The sequence below is a fragment of the Carassius carassius genome, chromosome 38, assembly GCF_963082965.1.
Source record: "Carassius carassius chromosome 38, fCarCar2.1, whole genome shotgun sequence".
Classification (NCBI taxonomy): Eukaryota; Metazoa; Chordata; class Actinopteri; order Cypriniformes; family Cyprinidae; genus Carassius; species Carassius carassius.
In genome coordinates, this window is record NC_081792.1 from 13,178,437 (window position 1) to 13,196,138 (window position 17,702).

At 39.4% G+C, this 17,702-nt stretch overlaps 1 protein-coding gene across 1 annotated transcript; it reads left to right on the top strand.

Moving 5' to 3' along the window:
- Positions 1-978: 978 nt before the first annotated feature.
- LOC132119372 (keratin, type I cytoskeletal 19-like) lies at positions 979-4,232 on the top strand. Its single transcript, XM_059529247.1, has 8 exons — positions 979-2,016; positions 2,206-2,288; positions 2,605-2,761; positions 2,860-3,021; positions 3,185-3,310; positions 3,433-3,653; positions 3,774-3,787; positions 3,885-4,232. The coding sequence occupies exons 1-8, from the start codon at positions 1,531-1,533 to the stop codon at positions 4,079-4,081; spliced, it is 1,446 nt and encodes a 481-aa protein (XP_059385230.1). The 5' UTR covers positions 979-1,530; the 3' UTR covers positions 4,082-4,232.
- Positions 4,233-17,702: the final 13,470 nt, after the last annotated feature.

Consider the following 17,702-nt stretch of genomic DNA (forward strand, 5'->3'; position numbering starts at 1 on the left):
ATGTGCGCGGAAAAAAAGTGTGGACGCACAATATCCCTGGCTTACCAGGAAATATTTATCAGCCTCTTCAGCTAGTCTACGACAGTCAGTGATTGTGGTGTTGGCTAATGCAGCTCTCACTTGGGAAGGCAGCTGATGCAGGAAAAGCTGGATGAAAAGAAAATCAAGTTTGTGTTCACCCAAAAGATCCAGCATATGTTCCATGAGCTTGGATGGTTTGCTGTCACCCAGTCCTTGAAGTGAGAAAAGCCAGCTGGCCCTCTCAGCATCCAACAGTTCAAACGTTTTCAACAGGTGAGCTTTAAGTGGTGTATACTTCTAATTTTCAGGAGGATTTGTAAGAAGGCTCCCCCCTCTGGATGCTGTTGAATTTCCGAGAGCAGACACAACGTAATAATATTTTGTTACTTTGGAGTAACAAAAGGTGTTTGAGTGTGACAGTGTTCGTGGTCACGATCGTGTCATGTCTCTGGATACGTCCAGCTGACTAATGTTGGGGACACCAGTGTGGAAATTGCAGTAATTTGCAATAGACAACTTCTCACTTTGAGCACACAAATGTGTGTCATTTATTTTTCAAGGAGAAAAAAACGTACACTCTGAACAATGGCGCTGACCAGCATTCCACGTCATCACGCATTCCAAACATTTAAAGGGACTGCGATCCCTGAACAGTTATGCAGAAACACAGTGTACAGAATTACACTTAATAACAAAGGTAAGTTATGTCTGTAACATTCACTACAACCCAACATATTTTTTAATTGGATTAATTTATTTTTTTTTTCAGTGTAGAAAGCTTTACTTTTTCTTTATGTTTTGACTACATGCTTAATAAATATTAAAATATTGCACATATGAAACACACACAATAAAATTTAATTAAATTAAAAAAGTACTGGGCACCCAAGTAATCAAGTTAGTCCGTGTGACCTGTAAAAGGGTGGTGAAACTGCCACGGATGATCTCACATCACCTCAGGGAGCTACCTGTCTGCCAAATCCTTCTTAATTGTGTTTAAAATGATGAGTTTATAAATTTATAAACCCTGCATGACCAGCTCAGCCTCCTTTTTCTTTATCTAACTGTCAATGAGATTTCCTCAAGTGGTACAAAACACTTGCAAATGTTAATAAACACACACACAAACACACAGCTTGTATACACACAGTGTGTTGAAATCTTAATTGTCTTAATGCACTCCCTCCATTGTAGTCTTGAGGATGAGTACATATCATGTACATAGAGTTAACACATACACTCCTTTGCAGTTTCCTCATTAGGGTGGACCCTAAACACCGGTCTTTAAGTTTCAACTCTGCTGGTGGTGACAGCTGGGACTGGCACACATACACTCTCCCACACACACCCATCCTCCTTCACTCCCCCACAAAGTCCAGGAGCCGCCCTGGAGATGCATCTCTATAAGAGATCACAGCTGGCCTCAAAGGTGCCATCCTCGTCTGGACAACTCTAAGAGTTTCCTGCAGTGTCCTCTCTGGGTTCATCTCATCTCTGTATCCATCCGTCATGTCGCTCTCTGTTCGCACGACATCCTCCAAAGTTCCCAGGACTGTGACCTCAAAGTCCATTATCACCAAGAGTCAGGGTGGTGTCTTTCCACAGAAAGCCCACAGCGTGTATGGAGGTAGTCTAGGAGGTGGCACCCGCATCTCCTCCACCTCACTGCAGTCCAGAATTGGAGGATTTGGTGGAGGATACGGTGGGGGATATGGTGGAGGATACGGTGGAGGATATGGTGGAAGTTATGGTGGAGGATTTGTAGCAGGCATAATGCCTGGAGGCTGTGTTGTAAATGACTTTCAGCTGAATGAGAAGGCCACCATGCAGAACCTGAATGACCGTCTGGCGTCCTACCTGGAGAAGGTGCGCTCACTGGAGGCTGCCAATGCCACTTTGGAGAGGCAGATCCGCGAGTACTATGAGAAGAAAGGGCCGATCGCACAGAGGGACTACAGCAACTACTGGAACACCATCAAGGACCTGAAGGACAAGGTACAGTGATGCCTTAAAGAATATGAAACATTACTAGCAAGCTCTATTTCAATTATACCTTTGCATATAGCAGCTGAAAAAGAGATCACAGATCATCACTTGCTTTCTCAGAGTTTGATGATATGCCCATAAAAAAGCAAGTCTCTGCATTAATACATTTTCCTATGTTTTACATATTCTACATTTCAGATTAAAAATGCTACCATCAACAACGCCAACATCCTCCTGCAGATTGACAACTCTAAACTGGCTGCTGATGACTTCAGGCTGAAGTAAGTCACACAACTGTTTCAGCACAACAGCAAATCAGCAGATTAGAATGATTTCTGAAGGATCAGCTTTGACATCACAGAAATAAACTTACATTTTAAAACATATTACAATAGAAAAAAGTTTAAAAAATGTCAGTATAACAGGTTTGCTGTATTTTTGTTCAAATACATTAATGCTTGGTGAGCATAAGAGACTTCTTTAAAAATGCTAAAAAAATAATAAAAAAAAAGCTAGCAAGTGTGTATTTTAAGACATTGGTTGTGTTTAAACAATGAATGGTGTTTATATTTCCTATGTCACCTTTCCACCAATCAGATATGAGCATGAGGTGGTGATGCGGCAGTCTGTGGAGGCTGACATCGCTAACCTGCGCCGCTTGCTGGACCAGACAGCCCTGACAAAGACTGACCTGGAGATGCAGATCAAGGGTCTGGAAGAAGAGCTGCTATTTATGAAGAAGAACCACCAGGAGGTTTACAGCAGTTTTCTGATAGATCATATATGTGTAATTGATCCTAAATGTTTGGAATATTATTTTATATTATAATATATGATTCTGTGGTATTACAGGAGCTGGCTGCACTGAGGGCACAGCTGACAGGCACAGTGAACGTAGAGGTCGATGCTGCTCCTCAGCAAGATCTGAACAAGGTTCTGGAGGAGATTCGTGCTCATTACGAGAACATCATTCAGAAACACCGCAGGGAACAGGAAGACTGGTTTAAAAACAAGGTAAGACATCCTCTGTCTCCTTGAATCTGTTGGTTGTGAATTCTACTTTGCTATCAAACATACTGCAAGACTCCTGACTCCACTGAATAATAAACCACATATTCCAGAACGTCACCTGAAGTAGTGTCTGGATTGTGATCTATTGTTTTTATCTTTTGTTTAGACAGAAGGATTGAACAAAGAGGTGATCCATAGCACAGAGATCATACAGACGTCCAAGTCACAGGTCACAGAGCTGCGAAACACCTTACAGAGTCTGGAGATCGAGCTACAGTCTCAACTCAGCATGGTGAGACACAAGGGGAATGTAGAGTGAGAGAGATTAGATACATTATCTGAAACAAAGGAAGGAAAACATTACATAAGAGCAACGATGCTTTATTCTCATGTTATTCTCATGTTCTCAAACAGAAAGCAGCACTGGAAAACTCACTGGCAGACACAGAGGCTAGGTACAGCGCTATGCTAGCAGGCTACCAGAACCAGATCAACATGCTGGAAGCCGAGTTGGCTCAGTTGAAAGCTAGCATTGAGCAACAGGGACGAGAATACGCCTTGTTGCTGGACATCAAGACTCGTCTGGAGCAGGAGATCGCCACCTACAGGAGCCTCCTGGAAAATCAAGACATTAAGTAAGTTGATACCTTTATAAAGTTAATGTAAGTTAAAATCAGTGGAGCATGGATTATGCTTTATTATCTTGCCCAGGAACAGCTTAACTAATTCATTTTTTCTTTCTCATACTCTTCCAGAACTCAAATTCCAGGTAACTGAAATCTCTCTTTGTATATTGTGAATTGTCAGTTTTAGGCAGTGTATGTTGTATATTACACATTAATTACTCTTTCTCTCTTGTCCTTTAGGTGGATTCATCTCAGGTGGATCTCAATCCTCTGGTGGGTCCCACATTATCACGTCTGGGGGATCTCAGTCCTCTGGTGGGTCCCACATTATCACATCTGGGGGATCTCAGTCCTCCAGTGGTACCAAGATTATCAAAACTGGTGGACCAACAGTCCAAATAAAGCAAACCACCTCCACTTCACACCGTACTTACTAAAGGCACAGCATGTCGTTTAGTGAGACAGTATTCAAACACATACAGACATTTCATATTAAATGAGTGTTAATACACAGATTGTTACAAGGAACATCGAAAGACACTCACTGCTGTGTTTTTGTATGTGAGAAAAACCTGTCTTTGAAAATAAAAGTGCTGTCAAGAAAAAAAAAAGTTTTTTTTTTTCACCTACAGTTTTTTACAATCATTTTGTCACCAATTCTTAGAACCTTGGTGTCATTACTCAAAACTCTAAACACAAAACATTATTTGTAACAGACTGTCCTGTGTTCAAAATGTTGCATGTTGAGTTCATATCTTTAAAGAAGCCTTGCATTTGCAGATGCATTGGTTCAAATAATTAATTTACTGTATCATGAAATACCATTACTTTAGATCACCCACACACAACATACCCATATTTCACTGTTTAGTTGTAACATTCATTAAATATAGTTGTACAAAATGTGTGATGCAGCTTTCATTGAGGTTCTATTTGGAAAAAATCTTCTGGCATGACAAATCCAGGCCTGGCACTGGTCTCCTGTGATGTCCCTGTGCGTCATCCATGGCCTGGAGAACAGTGACTTGTTTGTGAGGGAGCCTATTGAGAACCTTCCACCTCCATGTGGAGAACAGTTCTTCAGTCGGGTTACAGTAAGGAAAGGAGAGTATAGGAGTAAATACAAGGTGGTGAACTGTGGATGGGCCTGAAACCATAATTGCTCTCAGTGCCGTTGCTAGGAGTTTTTTCACTGCACTGATTTTGCTATGGGCCTCCTCAAAATCACATTCAGTGGGGGGTGGTCGGGCCCCCAGTGAACATCGTTCTGGACCCCTCTCAACCGCTGGGCTCTCAACCTCTCCTCCATGTCTTGGCCAGGTTAAAGAAAACCTGTTTCAGACAACAACATAAGAGACACAAACACAAAATCCTGGGTCCAAACCAGTTTGCTGATTGGCAGACAAATAAATCTCAGGAGTAGGAAATCAGAGAATACCCCTTCCTATCAGAAATGGACAGTAGAACTCACTAGAGTGTCTGCATTTAACAATGACAATGACAATAATGATATAGAATTGCTATTATATATCTTGGACAGACTTCTCGACATTTCACATCTTTTCCAAATGGATGCATTATTAGAAGTGCTACATGTGCCATGTTTTTGCCAAGTTAAAATAAGTTTGACTGTAAAATGTTTTTATCTCTGAGTTTGTCTATTATAAACAGTGTCCTAAAAAAGTCTGGGTCTCGCTGTATCGCTCAGGCTGCACTGCAGTGTCTATTCACAGGCGCGATCCCACTGCTGATCGACACGGGGGCTTTGACCTGCTCCGTCTCCGACCTGGGCCGGTTCACCCCTCCTTAGATGACCTGGTGGTCCCGAGCTCCCCCAGGAGCACCATATCGATACCAAACTTAGTGTGGACACCTGATCAACATAGTCCACTGCAGCCCAGAACCCCTGAACTCAAGCGATCCGCCAGCCTCAGTCTCCCAGCAGCTTGGATTACAGGCGCGCGCCACTGCACCCGACGAGAGCTCGAGCATCAGCGCTGACACTCAATCTATTGATCACTGACACCTCGAGTACAGCACAGCAGAACACTAGACTGACATTAGCTGTGGAGCAGTGTTTTGAATAAATATCTTTGGTATTTTTGTGTGGTAGTACATTTCCAAAGCTTTATTCTCCAAACAGATCATCACAAATAGTTTTCCAAACAATCTGAACATAAGTTTAATTCAAAATATTATGTTGCTGATTTTTTTTATTCATTTTAATACATCAGACTATTATTTAATCTAAATTAACATACCGGTTAATACATTAATCATTTACTTCAATTTTGGATTTTTAGCTGGTTTATTACCTGTTTTATTTATAATTTGCATGTATATTTATCACATGTACACACAGCTCATTAATTTTATTGTGGCAAACTTTGCTGTTTATATTCCTAGAAGAATTAAAAGAATTAAGGGACTGAGGTGTCAGGTGTGGCACTGGCTGCAGTCCTGACAGGAACCTCTGGAGCATCTGTGACTGAAACTAATGCATGTTCTGGTGATACAACATCAGGAAATCATGAAGCAGCTGTGACAGAAAACTCTCTTTTAACTGGAAGCTCAGGGACTTGACCCTGTGTATTTTCTTAATCCATGTTACTGGTCTTATTGTGAATATATTTTATTTATTTTTGAATTTGAAATCTTTAATCATAACTTATTCTTCCTGGGATATGCTCACTTTTCTCTGCTGTTTTGTGAGGCAGCGCTGCAGTCAAGCCCATCATTCAGATCTGCCTCTATTCCACTACACAATGCTCACTTTTCAGGAGAAAATCAAAAATCGATAAATTAAACACTTTTTTCTTGTTCAGTAAGCTGGAAATCACTCACAAATATATCACAACAGTTTGTACATTGTCCAATTTGCTCCATGATGGTGAACAAACATGCAAGTAATATTACCAAATACATATTCTGCCACCTAAAGCCAAAGCAGCAGATGCTACCAGGGTTTGGGAACTTCGCAGGATGCTTTTCTGAGGCATGGAGCGGCAGTGACAGGAACCTCTGAACCATGAGAGGATCTTCTGGGACCACGATGGCCATCACATGGAGCTCTTCCACAAAGCTGGCTGTGACAGGGCATTTTTGGGACTGTACCTATACAAGTAACACTGCCTGATGCTTGGCTTGTACAAAAACTAAATCCAATTGTAATAGTCCAATCTTTCTTTCCTATTTCTGTAATGAGTAAATAATTTTTAAAAAGTCAGTGAATCAAAATCCTACACATGACTGAATAATAATAAATGATAATTCAGCTTGCAGACAGTGGGCCTGTCCAGTCAAGAGATATTTAAAATGTTACAGTTTTTCTTTTAGTCAGTCATTTAGTCACTTGTGCACATCATAAAATCAATATATTGAGTAAGTTACAGGCTTTTGCATGTGCTCCATTGTGTGGTGCTGTTTGTACGAATTGTTTTGATAAATGCACACTGGTTTACAGATATTGAGAATGATTCAAGAAATGCACTACTGTAAAGCAACTGAGAAAAACTCAGTAAAACATCTATGATTTAACGTGTAAAACAGCGCCTCCAGCTGGTGATGGAATGCAGATGTTGAACATGAACAGAAATGTCACATATCTTCCAGAGAGAGGCGATATAGGACCAGTCATTTGACAAGACATACAGAAGCAAATGCAGCTACTGAAAATATCTAGTTTAAAAAAAGGTTACACATTTGAAAGTGAGACAATGTCAATATCTCAGAATTCTTAATTCTTTAAATAATCTTAACTGATCCACCTGCAGGTACAAACACAAAAGTCTGAGTCTCGCTGTATCGCTCAGGCTGCACTGCAGTGTCTATTCACAGGCGCGATCCCACTACTGATCGACACGGGGGCTTTGACCTGCTCCGTCTCCGACCTGGGCCGGTTCACCCCTCCTTAGATGACCTGGTGGTCCCGAGTTCCCCCAGGAGCACCATATCGATACCGAACTTAGTGTGGACACCTGATCAACATAGTCCACTGCAGCCCAGAACCCCTGAACTCAAGCGATCCGCCAGCCTCAGTCTCCCAGCAGCTTGGATTACAGGCGCGCGCCACTGCACCCGACGAGAGCTCGAACATCAGCGCTGACACTCAATCTAGTGCTCACTGACACCTCGAGTACAGCACAGCAGAATAAGCATCTCTTTCTCTCTCAAATATAAATGTAGAATCGAAAACCATATTATTAAGGAAGCTTAAAAAAATAGTTGTTTTACTCCTCAAAATACAATACAAATACATAATTTAGTTTCGACATTTAATGCATGCTCTATTACAAAATTGCACACATATATAGGTTTAAAGGAAAAAAAAGGTTTCATTTTTAGTTTTAATGAAAAGATTGTTTAATTCATCCAATTAAATAAAAAATATGGTAATGATTCACACACACACACACACACACACACACACACACACACACACACACACACACACACACACACATATATATATATATATATATATATATATATATATATATATATATATATATATATATATATATATATATATATATATATATATATATATATATATATATATTTCTTTTTTTAACTTTAACCCCTCAGGGCAAGTTATGTAAGTTAAAAAATATAGATGTGAATTATTACCCTACCATTTTTCTAATTGGATGAATGATTTCTTAATTTTTTTTCAGTGTAGAAAGCTTTTGACTACTAAATAAATATTAAAATATTGCACACATGTAAATAAAATAAAATAAAGTGGTAGAATTGTCCGTGTACGTTGTATATTACACATTAATGACTCTTTCTCTCTTGTCCTTCAGGTGGATTTATCACTGTCTCAGGTGGATCTCAATCCTCTGGTGGGTCCCACATCATCACATCTGGTGGATCTCAGTCCTCTGGTGGTACCAAGATTATCAAAACTGGTGGGCCAACAAAACCAACAAAAGAAACTCACCTTTGTGTTTTTGTATGGGAGAAAAACCTGTCTCTGAAAATAAAAGTGAATTTCCTGTGTTTTTTTTTTTTTTTTTTGGTTCACGCACAGTTTTTTACAATCATTTTGTCACCAATTTCAGATCCCTGATGTCATTTCTCAAAACTCTAAACTCAAAACATTATTTGTAACAGACTGTCCTGTGTTCAAAATGTTGCATGTTGAGTTCATATCTTTAAAGAAGCCTTGCATTTGAGAAAGAATTGGTTCAAATAATTAATTTACTGTATCATGAAATACCATTACTTTAGATCACCTACACACAACATACCCATATTTCACTGTTTAGTTTTTAAATTCATTAAATATAGTTGTACAAAATGTGTGATGCAGCTTTCATTGAGGTTCTACACATTCATACATCATTGTAACAGACTAGAAAGAAAAGTACAGACACTGGAATCATTGAACAAAATCTGAAAAATATTGATGAATCAACTCACAACATGGATTTTTCAAACATTCAGATAAGAAAAATTTAGATAAGAAAAAAATACAGTACAGTAATATGTCTTCTGTAGTGTTTCTCACCTCACTTCTATGTTTTCATCAACCTTGTCTTGTGGATTTGGTCACAGGTTCTCATCTTCATTACAATAAATATTTTCATTAGCTAAACTCTTGGAAAAAATCTTCTGGCATGAAAAATCCAGGCCTGGCACTGGTCTCCTGTGATGTCCCTGTGCGTCATCCATGGCCTGGAGAACACTGACTTGTTTGTGAGGGAGCCTATTGAGAACCTTCCACCTCCATGTGGAGAACAGTTCTTCAGTCGGGTTACAGTAAGGAAAGGAGAGTATAGGAGTAAATACAAGGTGGTGAACTGTGGATGGGCCTGAAACCATAATTGCTCTCAGTGCCGTTGCTAGGAGTTTTTTCACTGCACTGATTTTGCTATGGGCCTCCTCAAAATCACATTCAGTGGGGGGTGGTCGGGCCCCCAGTGAACATCGTTCTGGACCCCTCTCAACCGCTGGGCTCTCAACCTCTCCTCCATGTCTTGGCCAGGTTAAAGAAAGCCTGTTTCAGACAACAACATAAGAGACACAAACACAAAATCCTGGGTCCAAACCAGTTTGCTGATTGGCAGACAAATAAATCTCAGGAGTAGGAAATCAGAGAATGCCCCTTCCTATCAGAAATGGACAGTAGAACTCACTAGAGTGTCTGCATTTAACAATGAAAATGACAATAATGATATAGAATTGCTATTATATATCTTGGACAGACTTCTCGACATTTCACATCTTTTCCAAATGGATGCATTATTAGAAGTGCTACATGTGCCATGTTTTTGCCAAGTTAAAATAAGTTTGACTAAAATGTTTTTATCTCTGAGTTTGTCTATTATAAACAGTGTCCTAAAAAAGTCTGAGTCTCGCTGTATCGCTCAGGCTGCACTGCAGCGTCTATTCACAGGCGCGATCCCACTGCTGATCGACACGGGGGCTTTGACCTGCTCCGTCTCCGACCTGGGTCGGTTCACCCCTCCTTAGACAACCTGGTGGTCCCGAGCTCCCCCAGGAGCACCATATCGATACCAAACTTAGTGTGGACACCTGATCAACATAGTCCACTGCAGCCCAGAACCCCTGAACTCAAGCGATCCGCCAGCCTCAGTCTCCCAGCAGCTTGGATTACAGGCGCGCGCCACTGCACCCGACGAGAGCTCGAGCATCAGCGCTGATACTCAATCTATTGATCACTGACACCTCGAGTACAGCACAGCAGAACACTAGACTGACATTAGCTGTGGAGCAGTGTTTTGAATAAATATCTTTGGTATTTTTGTGTGGTAGTACATTTCCAAAGCTTTATTCTCCAAACAGATCATCACAAATAGTTTTCCAAACAATCTGAACATAAGTTTAATTCAAAATATTATGTTGCTGATTTTTTTTATTCATTTTAATACATCAGACTATTATTTAATCTAAATTAACATACCGGTTAATACATTAATCATTTACTTTAATTTTGGATTTTTAGCTGGTTTATTACCTGTTTTATTTATAATTTGCATGTATATTTATCACATGTACACACAGCTCATTAATTTTATTGTGGCAAACTTTGCTGTTTATATTCCTAGAAGAATTAAAAGAATTAAGGGACTGAGGTGTCAGGTGTGGCACTGGCTGCAGTCCTGACAGGAACCTCTGGAGCATCTGTGACTGAAACTAATGCATGTTCTGGTGATACAACATCAGGAAATCATGAAGCAGCTGTGACAGAAAACTCTCTTTTAACTGGAAGCTCAGGGACTTGACCCTGTGTATTTTCTTAATCCATGTTACTGGTCTTATTGTGAATATATTTTATTTATTTTTGAATTTGAAATCTTTAATCATAACTTATTCTTCCTGGGATATGCTCACTTTTCTCTGCTGTTTTGTGAGGCAGCGCTGCAGTCAAGCCCATCATTCAGATCTGCCTCTATTCCACTACACAATGCTCACTTTTCACGAGAAAATCAAAAATCGATAAATTAAACACCACTTTTTTCTTGTTCAGTAAGCTGGAAATCACTCACAAATATATCACAACAGTTTGTACATTGTCCAATTTGCTCCATGATGGTGAACAAACATGCAAGTAATATTACCAAATACATATTCTGCCACCTAAAGCCAAAGCAGCAGATGCTACCAGGGTTTGGGAACTTCGCAGGATTCTTTTCTGAGGCACGGAGCGGCAGTGACAGGAACCTCTGAACCATGAGAGGATCTTCTGGGACCACGATGGCCATCACATGGAGCTCTTCCACAAAGCTGGCTGTGACAGGGCATTTTTGGGACTGTACCTATACAAGTAACACTGCCTGATGCTTGGCTTGTACAAAAACTAAATCCAATTGTAATAGTCCAATCTTTCTTTCCTATTTCTGTAATGAGTAAATAATTTTTAAAAAGTCAGTGAATCAAAATCCTACACATGACTGAATAATAATAAATGATAATTCAGCTTGCAGACAGTGGGCCTGTCCAGTCAAGAGATATTTAAAATGTTACAGTTTTTCTTTTAGTCAGTCATTTAGTCACTTGTGCACATCATAAAATCAATATATTGAGTAAGTTACAGGCTTTTGCATGTGCTCCATTGTGTGGTGCTGTTTGTACGAATTGTTTTGATAAATGCACACTGGTTTACAGATATTGAGAATGATTCAAGAAATGCACTACTGTAAAGCAACTGAGAAAAACTCAGTAAAACATCTATGATTTAACGTGTAAAACAGCGCCTCCAGCTGGTGATGGAATGCAGATGTTGAACATGAACAGAAATGTCACATATCTTCCAGAGAGAGGCGATATAGGACCAGTCATTTGACAAGACATACAGAAGCAAATGCAGCTACTGAAAATATCTAGTTTAAAAAAAGGTTACACATTTGAAAGTGAGACAATGTCAATATCTCAGAATTCTTAATTCTTTAAATAATCTTAACTGATCCACCTGCAGGTACAAACACAAAAGTCTGAGTCTCACTGTATCGCTCAGGCTGCACTGCAGTGTCTATTCACAGGCGCGATCCCACTACTGATCGACACGGGGGCTTTGACCTGCTCCGTCTCCGACCTGGGCCGGTTCACCCCTCCTTAGACGACCTGGTGGTCCCGAGCTCCCCCAGGAGCACCATATCGATACCGAACTTAGTGTGGACACCTGATCAACATAGTCCACTGCAGCCCAGAACCCCTGAACTCAAACGATTCGCCAGCCTCAGTCTCCCAGCAGCTTGGATTACAGGCGCGCGCCACTGCACCCGACGAGAGCTCGAGCATCAGCGCTGACACTCAATCTAGTGCTCACTGACACCTCCAGTACAGCACAGCAGAATAAGCATCTCTTTCTCTCTCAAATATAAATGTAGAATCGAAAACCATATTATTAAGGAAGCTTAAAAAAATAGTTGTTTTACTCCTCAAAATACAATACAAATACATAATTTAGTTTCGACATTTAATGCATGCTCTATTACAAAATTGCACACATATATAGGTTTAAAGGAAAAAAAAGGTTTCATTTTTAGTTTTAATGAAAAGATTGTTTAATTCATCCAATTAAATAAAAAATATGGTAATGATTCACACACACACACACACACACATATATATATATATATATATATATATATATATATATATATATATATATATATATATATATATATATATATATATATATATATATATATATATATATATATATATATATATATATATTTCTTTTTTTAACTTTAACCCCTCAGGGCAAGTTATGTCAGTTAAAAAATATAGATGTGTATTATTACCCTACCATTTTTTTAATTGGATGAATGATTTCTTAATTTTTTTTCAGTGTAGAAAGCTTTTGACTACTAAATAAATATTAAAATATTGCACACATGTAAATAAAATAAAATAAAGTGGTAGAATTGTCCGTGTACGTTGTATATTACACATTAATGACTCTTTCTCTCTTGTCCTTCAGGTGGATTTATCACTGTCTCAGGTGGATCTCAATCCTCTGGTGGGTCCCACATCATCACATCTGGTGGATCTCAGTCCTCTGGTGGTACCAAGATTATCAAAACTGGTGGATCAACAAAACCAACAAAAGAAACTCACCTTTGTGTTTTTGTATGGGAGAAAAACCTGTCTCTGAAAATAAAAGTGAATTTCCTGTGTTTTTTTTTTTTTTTTGGTTCACGCACAGTTTTTTACAATCATTTTGTCACCAATTTCAGATCCCTGATGTCATTTCTCAAAACTCTAAACTCAAAACATTATTTGTAACAGACTGTCCTGTGTTCAAAATGTTGCATGTTGAGTTCATATCTTTAAAGAAGCCTTGCATTTGAGAAAGAATTGGTTCAAATAATTAATTTACTGTATCATGAAATACCATTACTTTAGATCACCTACACACAACATACCCATATTTCACTGTTTAGTTTTTAAATTCATTAAATATAGTTGTACAAAATGTGTGATGCAGCTTTCATTGAGGTTCTACACATTCATACATCATTGTAACAGACTAGAAAGAAAAGTACAGACACTGGAATCATTGAACAAAATCTGAAAAATATTGATGAAATAATCAACTCACAACATGGATTTTTCAAACATTCAGATAAGAAAAATTTAGATAAGAAAAAAATACAGTACAGTAATATGTCTTCTGTAGTGTTTCTCACCTCACTTCTATGTTTTCATCAACCTTGTCTTGTGGATTTGGTCACAGGTTCTCATCTTCATTACAATAAATATTTTCATTAGCTAAACTCTTGGAAAAAATCTTCTGGCATGACAAATCCAGGCCTGGCACTGGTCTCCTGTGATGTCCCTGTGCGTCATCCATGGCCTGGAGAACACTGACTTGTTTGTGAGGGAGCCTATTGAGAACCTTCCACCTCCATGTGGAGAACAGTTCTTCAGTCGGGTTACAGTAAGGAAAGGAGAGTATAGGAGTAAATACAAGGTGGTGAACTGTGGATGGGCCTGAAACCATAATTGCTCTCAGTGCCGTTGCTAGGAGTTTTTTCACTGCACTGATTTTGCTATGGGCCTCCTCAAAATCACATTCAGTGGGGGGTGGTCGGGCCCCCAGTGAACATCGTTCTGGACCCCTCTCAACCGCTGGGCTCTCAACCTCTCCTCCATGTCTTGGCCAGGTTAAAGAAAGCCTGTTTCAGACAACAACATAAGAGACACAAACACAAAATCCTGGGTCCAAACCAGTTTGCTGATTGGCAGACAAATAAATCTCAGGAGTAGGAAATCAGAGAATGCCCCTTCCTATCAGAAATGGACAGTAGAACTCACTAGAGTGTCTGCATTTAACAATGACAATGACAATAATGATATAGAATTGCTATTATATATCTTGGACAGACTTCTCGACATTTCACATCTTTTCCAAATGGATGCATTATTAGAAGTGCTACATGTGCCATGTTTTTGCCAAGTTAAAATAAGTTTGACTGTAAAATGTTTTTATCTCTGAGTTTGTCTATTATAAACAGTGTCCTAAAAAAGTCTGAGTCTCGCTGTATCGCTCAGGCTGCACTGCAGTGTCTATTCACAGGCGCGATCCCACTGCTGATCGACACGGGGGCTTTGACCTGCTCCGTCTCCGACCTGGGTCGGTTCACCCCTCCTTAGACAACCTGGTGGTCCCGAGCTCCCCCAGGAGCACCATATCGATACCAAACTTAGTGTGGACACCTGATCAACATAGTCCACTACAGCCCAGAACCCCTGAACTCAAGCGATCCGCCAGCCTCAGTCTCCCAGCAGCTTGGATTACAGGCGCGCGCCACTGCACCCGACGAGAGCTCGAGCATCAGCGCTGACACTCAATCTAGTGCTCACTGACACCTCCAGTACAGCACAGCAGAACACTAGACTGACATTAGCTGTGGAGCAGTGTTTTGAATAAATATCTTTGGTATTTTTGTGTGGTAGTACATTTCCAAAGCTTTATTCTCCAAACAGATCATCACAAATAGTTTTCCAAACAATCTGAACATAAGTTTAATTCAAAATATTATGTTGCTGATTTTTTTATTCATTTTAATACATCAGACTATTATTTAATCTAAATTAACATACCGGTTAATACATTAATCATTTACTTTAATTTTGGATTTTTAGCTGGTTTATTACCTGTTTTATTTATAATTTGCATGTATATTTATCACATGTACACACAGCTCATTAATTTTATTGTGGCAAACTTTGCTGTTTATATTCCTAGAAGAATTAAAAGAATTAAGGGACTGAGGTGTCAGGTGTGGCACTGGCTGCAGTCCTGACAGGAACCTCTGGAGCATCTGTGACTGAAACTAATGCATGTTCTGGTGATACAACATCAGGAAATCATGAAGCAGCTGTGACAGAAAACTCTCTTTTAACTGGAAGCTCAGGGACTTGACCCTGTGTATTTTCTTAATCCATGTTACTGGTCTTATTGTGAATATATTTTATTTATTTTTGAATTTGAAATCTTTAATCATAACTTATTCTTCCTGGGATATGCTCACTTTTCTCTGCTGTTTTGTGAGGCAGCGCTGCAGTCAAGCCCATCATTCAGATCTGCCTCTATTCCACTACACAATGCTCACTTTTCACGAGAAAATCAAAAATCGATAAATTAAACACCACTTTTTTCTTGTTCAGTAAGCTGGAAATCACTCACAAATATATCACAACAGTTTGTACATTGTCCAATTTGCTCCATGATGGTGAACAAACATGCAAGTAATATTACCAAATACATATTCTGCCACCTAAAGCCAAAGCAGCAGATGCTACCAGGGTTTGGGAACTTCGCAGGATGCTTTTCTGAGGCACGGAGCGGCAGTGACAGGAACCTCTGAACCATGAGAGGATCTTCTGGGACCACGATGGCCATCACATGGAGCTCTTCCACAAAGCTGGCTGTGACAGGGCATTTTTTGGGACTGTACCTATACAAGTAACACTGCCTGATGCTTGGCTTGTACAAAAACTAAATCCAATTGTAATAGTCCAATCTTTCTTTCCTATTTCTGTAATGAGTAAATAATTTTTAAAAAGTCAGTGAATCAAAATCCTACACATGACTGAATAATAATAAATGATAATTCAGCTTGCAGACAGTGGGCCTGTCCAGTCAAGAGATATTTAAAATGTTACAGTTTTTCTTTTAGTCAGTCATTTAGTCACTTGTGCACATCATAAAATCAATATATTGAGTAAGTTACAGGCTTTTGCATGTGCTCCATTGTGTGGTGCTGTTTGTACGAATTGTTTTGATAAATGCACACTGGTTTACAGATATTGAGAATGATTCAAGAAATGCACTACTGTAAAGCAACTGAGAAAAACTCAGTAAAACATCTATGATTTAACGTGTAAAACAGCGCCTCCAGCTGGTGATGGAATGCAGATGTTGAACATGAACAGAAATGTCACATATCTTCCAGAGAGAGGCGATATAGGACCAGTCATTTGACAAGACATACAGAAGCAAATGCAGCTACTGAAAATATCTAGTTTAAAAAAAGGTTACACATTTGAAAGTGAGACAATGTCAATATCTCAGAATTCTTAATTCTTTAAATAATCTTAACTGATCCACCTGCAGGTACAAACACAAAAGTCTGAGTCTCGCTGTATCGCTCAGGCTGCACTGCAGTGTCTATTCACAGGCGCGATCCCACTACTGATCGACACGGGGGCTTTGACCTGCTCCGTCTCCGACCTGGGCCGGTTCACCCCTCCTTAGACGACCTGGTGGTCCCGAGCTCCCCCAGGAGCACCATATCGATACCGAACTTAGTGTGGACACCTGATCAACATAGTCCACTGCAGCCCAGAACCCCTGAACTCAAGCGATCCGCCAGCCTTAGTCTCCCAGCAGCTTGGATTACAGGCGCGCGCCACTGCACCCGACGAGAGCTCGAGCATCAGCGCTGACACTCAATCTAGTGCTCACTGACACCTCGAGTACAGCACAGCAGAACACTAGACTGACATTAGCTGTGGAGCAGAGAGTGAACTAGTTTTTAAATATGCTTGCCACATTTTCACAAGTATTACTTTACAAAGCTCCCATCTGTATCCTTTTCAAATTTGAAAATATTATTAACTCAAAATCACAAAGTAGGCTACTTTTCTCACCGCACCTAATAGCTGCTTCACCCAGACCTTTCATTTGGAGCTGTTCTCTTTTATTTTAATACTTTTTTATTTCCATTATTAACCCTCACAAGGTCCTCGTTTCCTGTTTACTCCAAGGGTCTTTGGGGTCAATATGAAAGTGTAATTGTAAAAAAATATATAATTTTTTAATAATACAAATAATATATCAGTTTATTAATTAATGCTGTGTTTTGGGAGATATATGAAGTACTTTAGTACCTGTTTACTACACAATTCCTCAACTACACCAATAACTTGAATGTTAAGCTGTTTCTGGATATTGATCTTTAGGTGTAGAATTCTGCCATCTGCTGGTTAGAGAAAAACTTGTAGAAATCACAGTTTTTGAAAGAATAGTGAAGTGATCATAAATATTGCTGTTAATATTTTTCAAGTGATTGC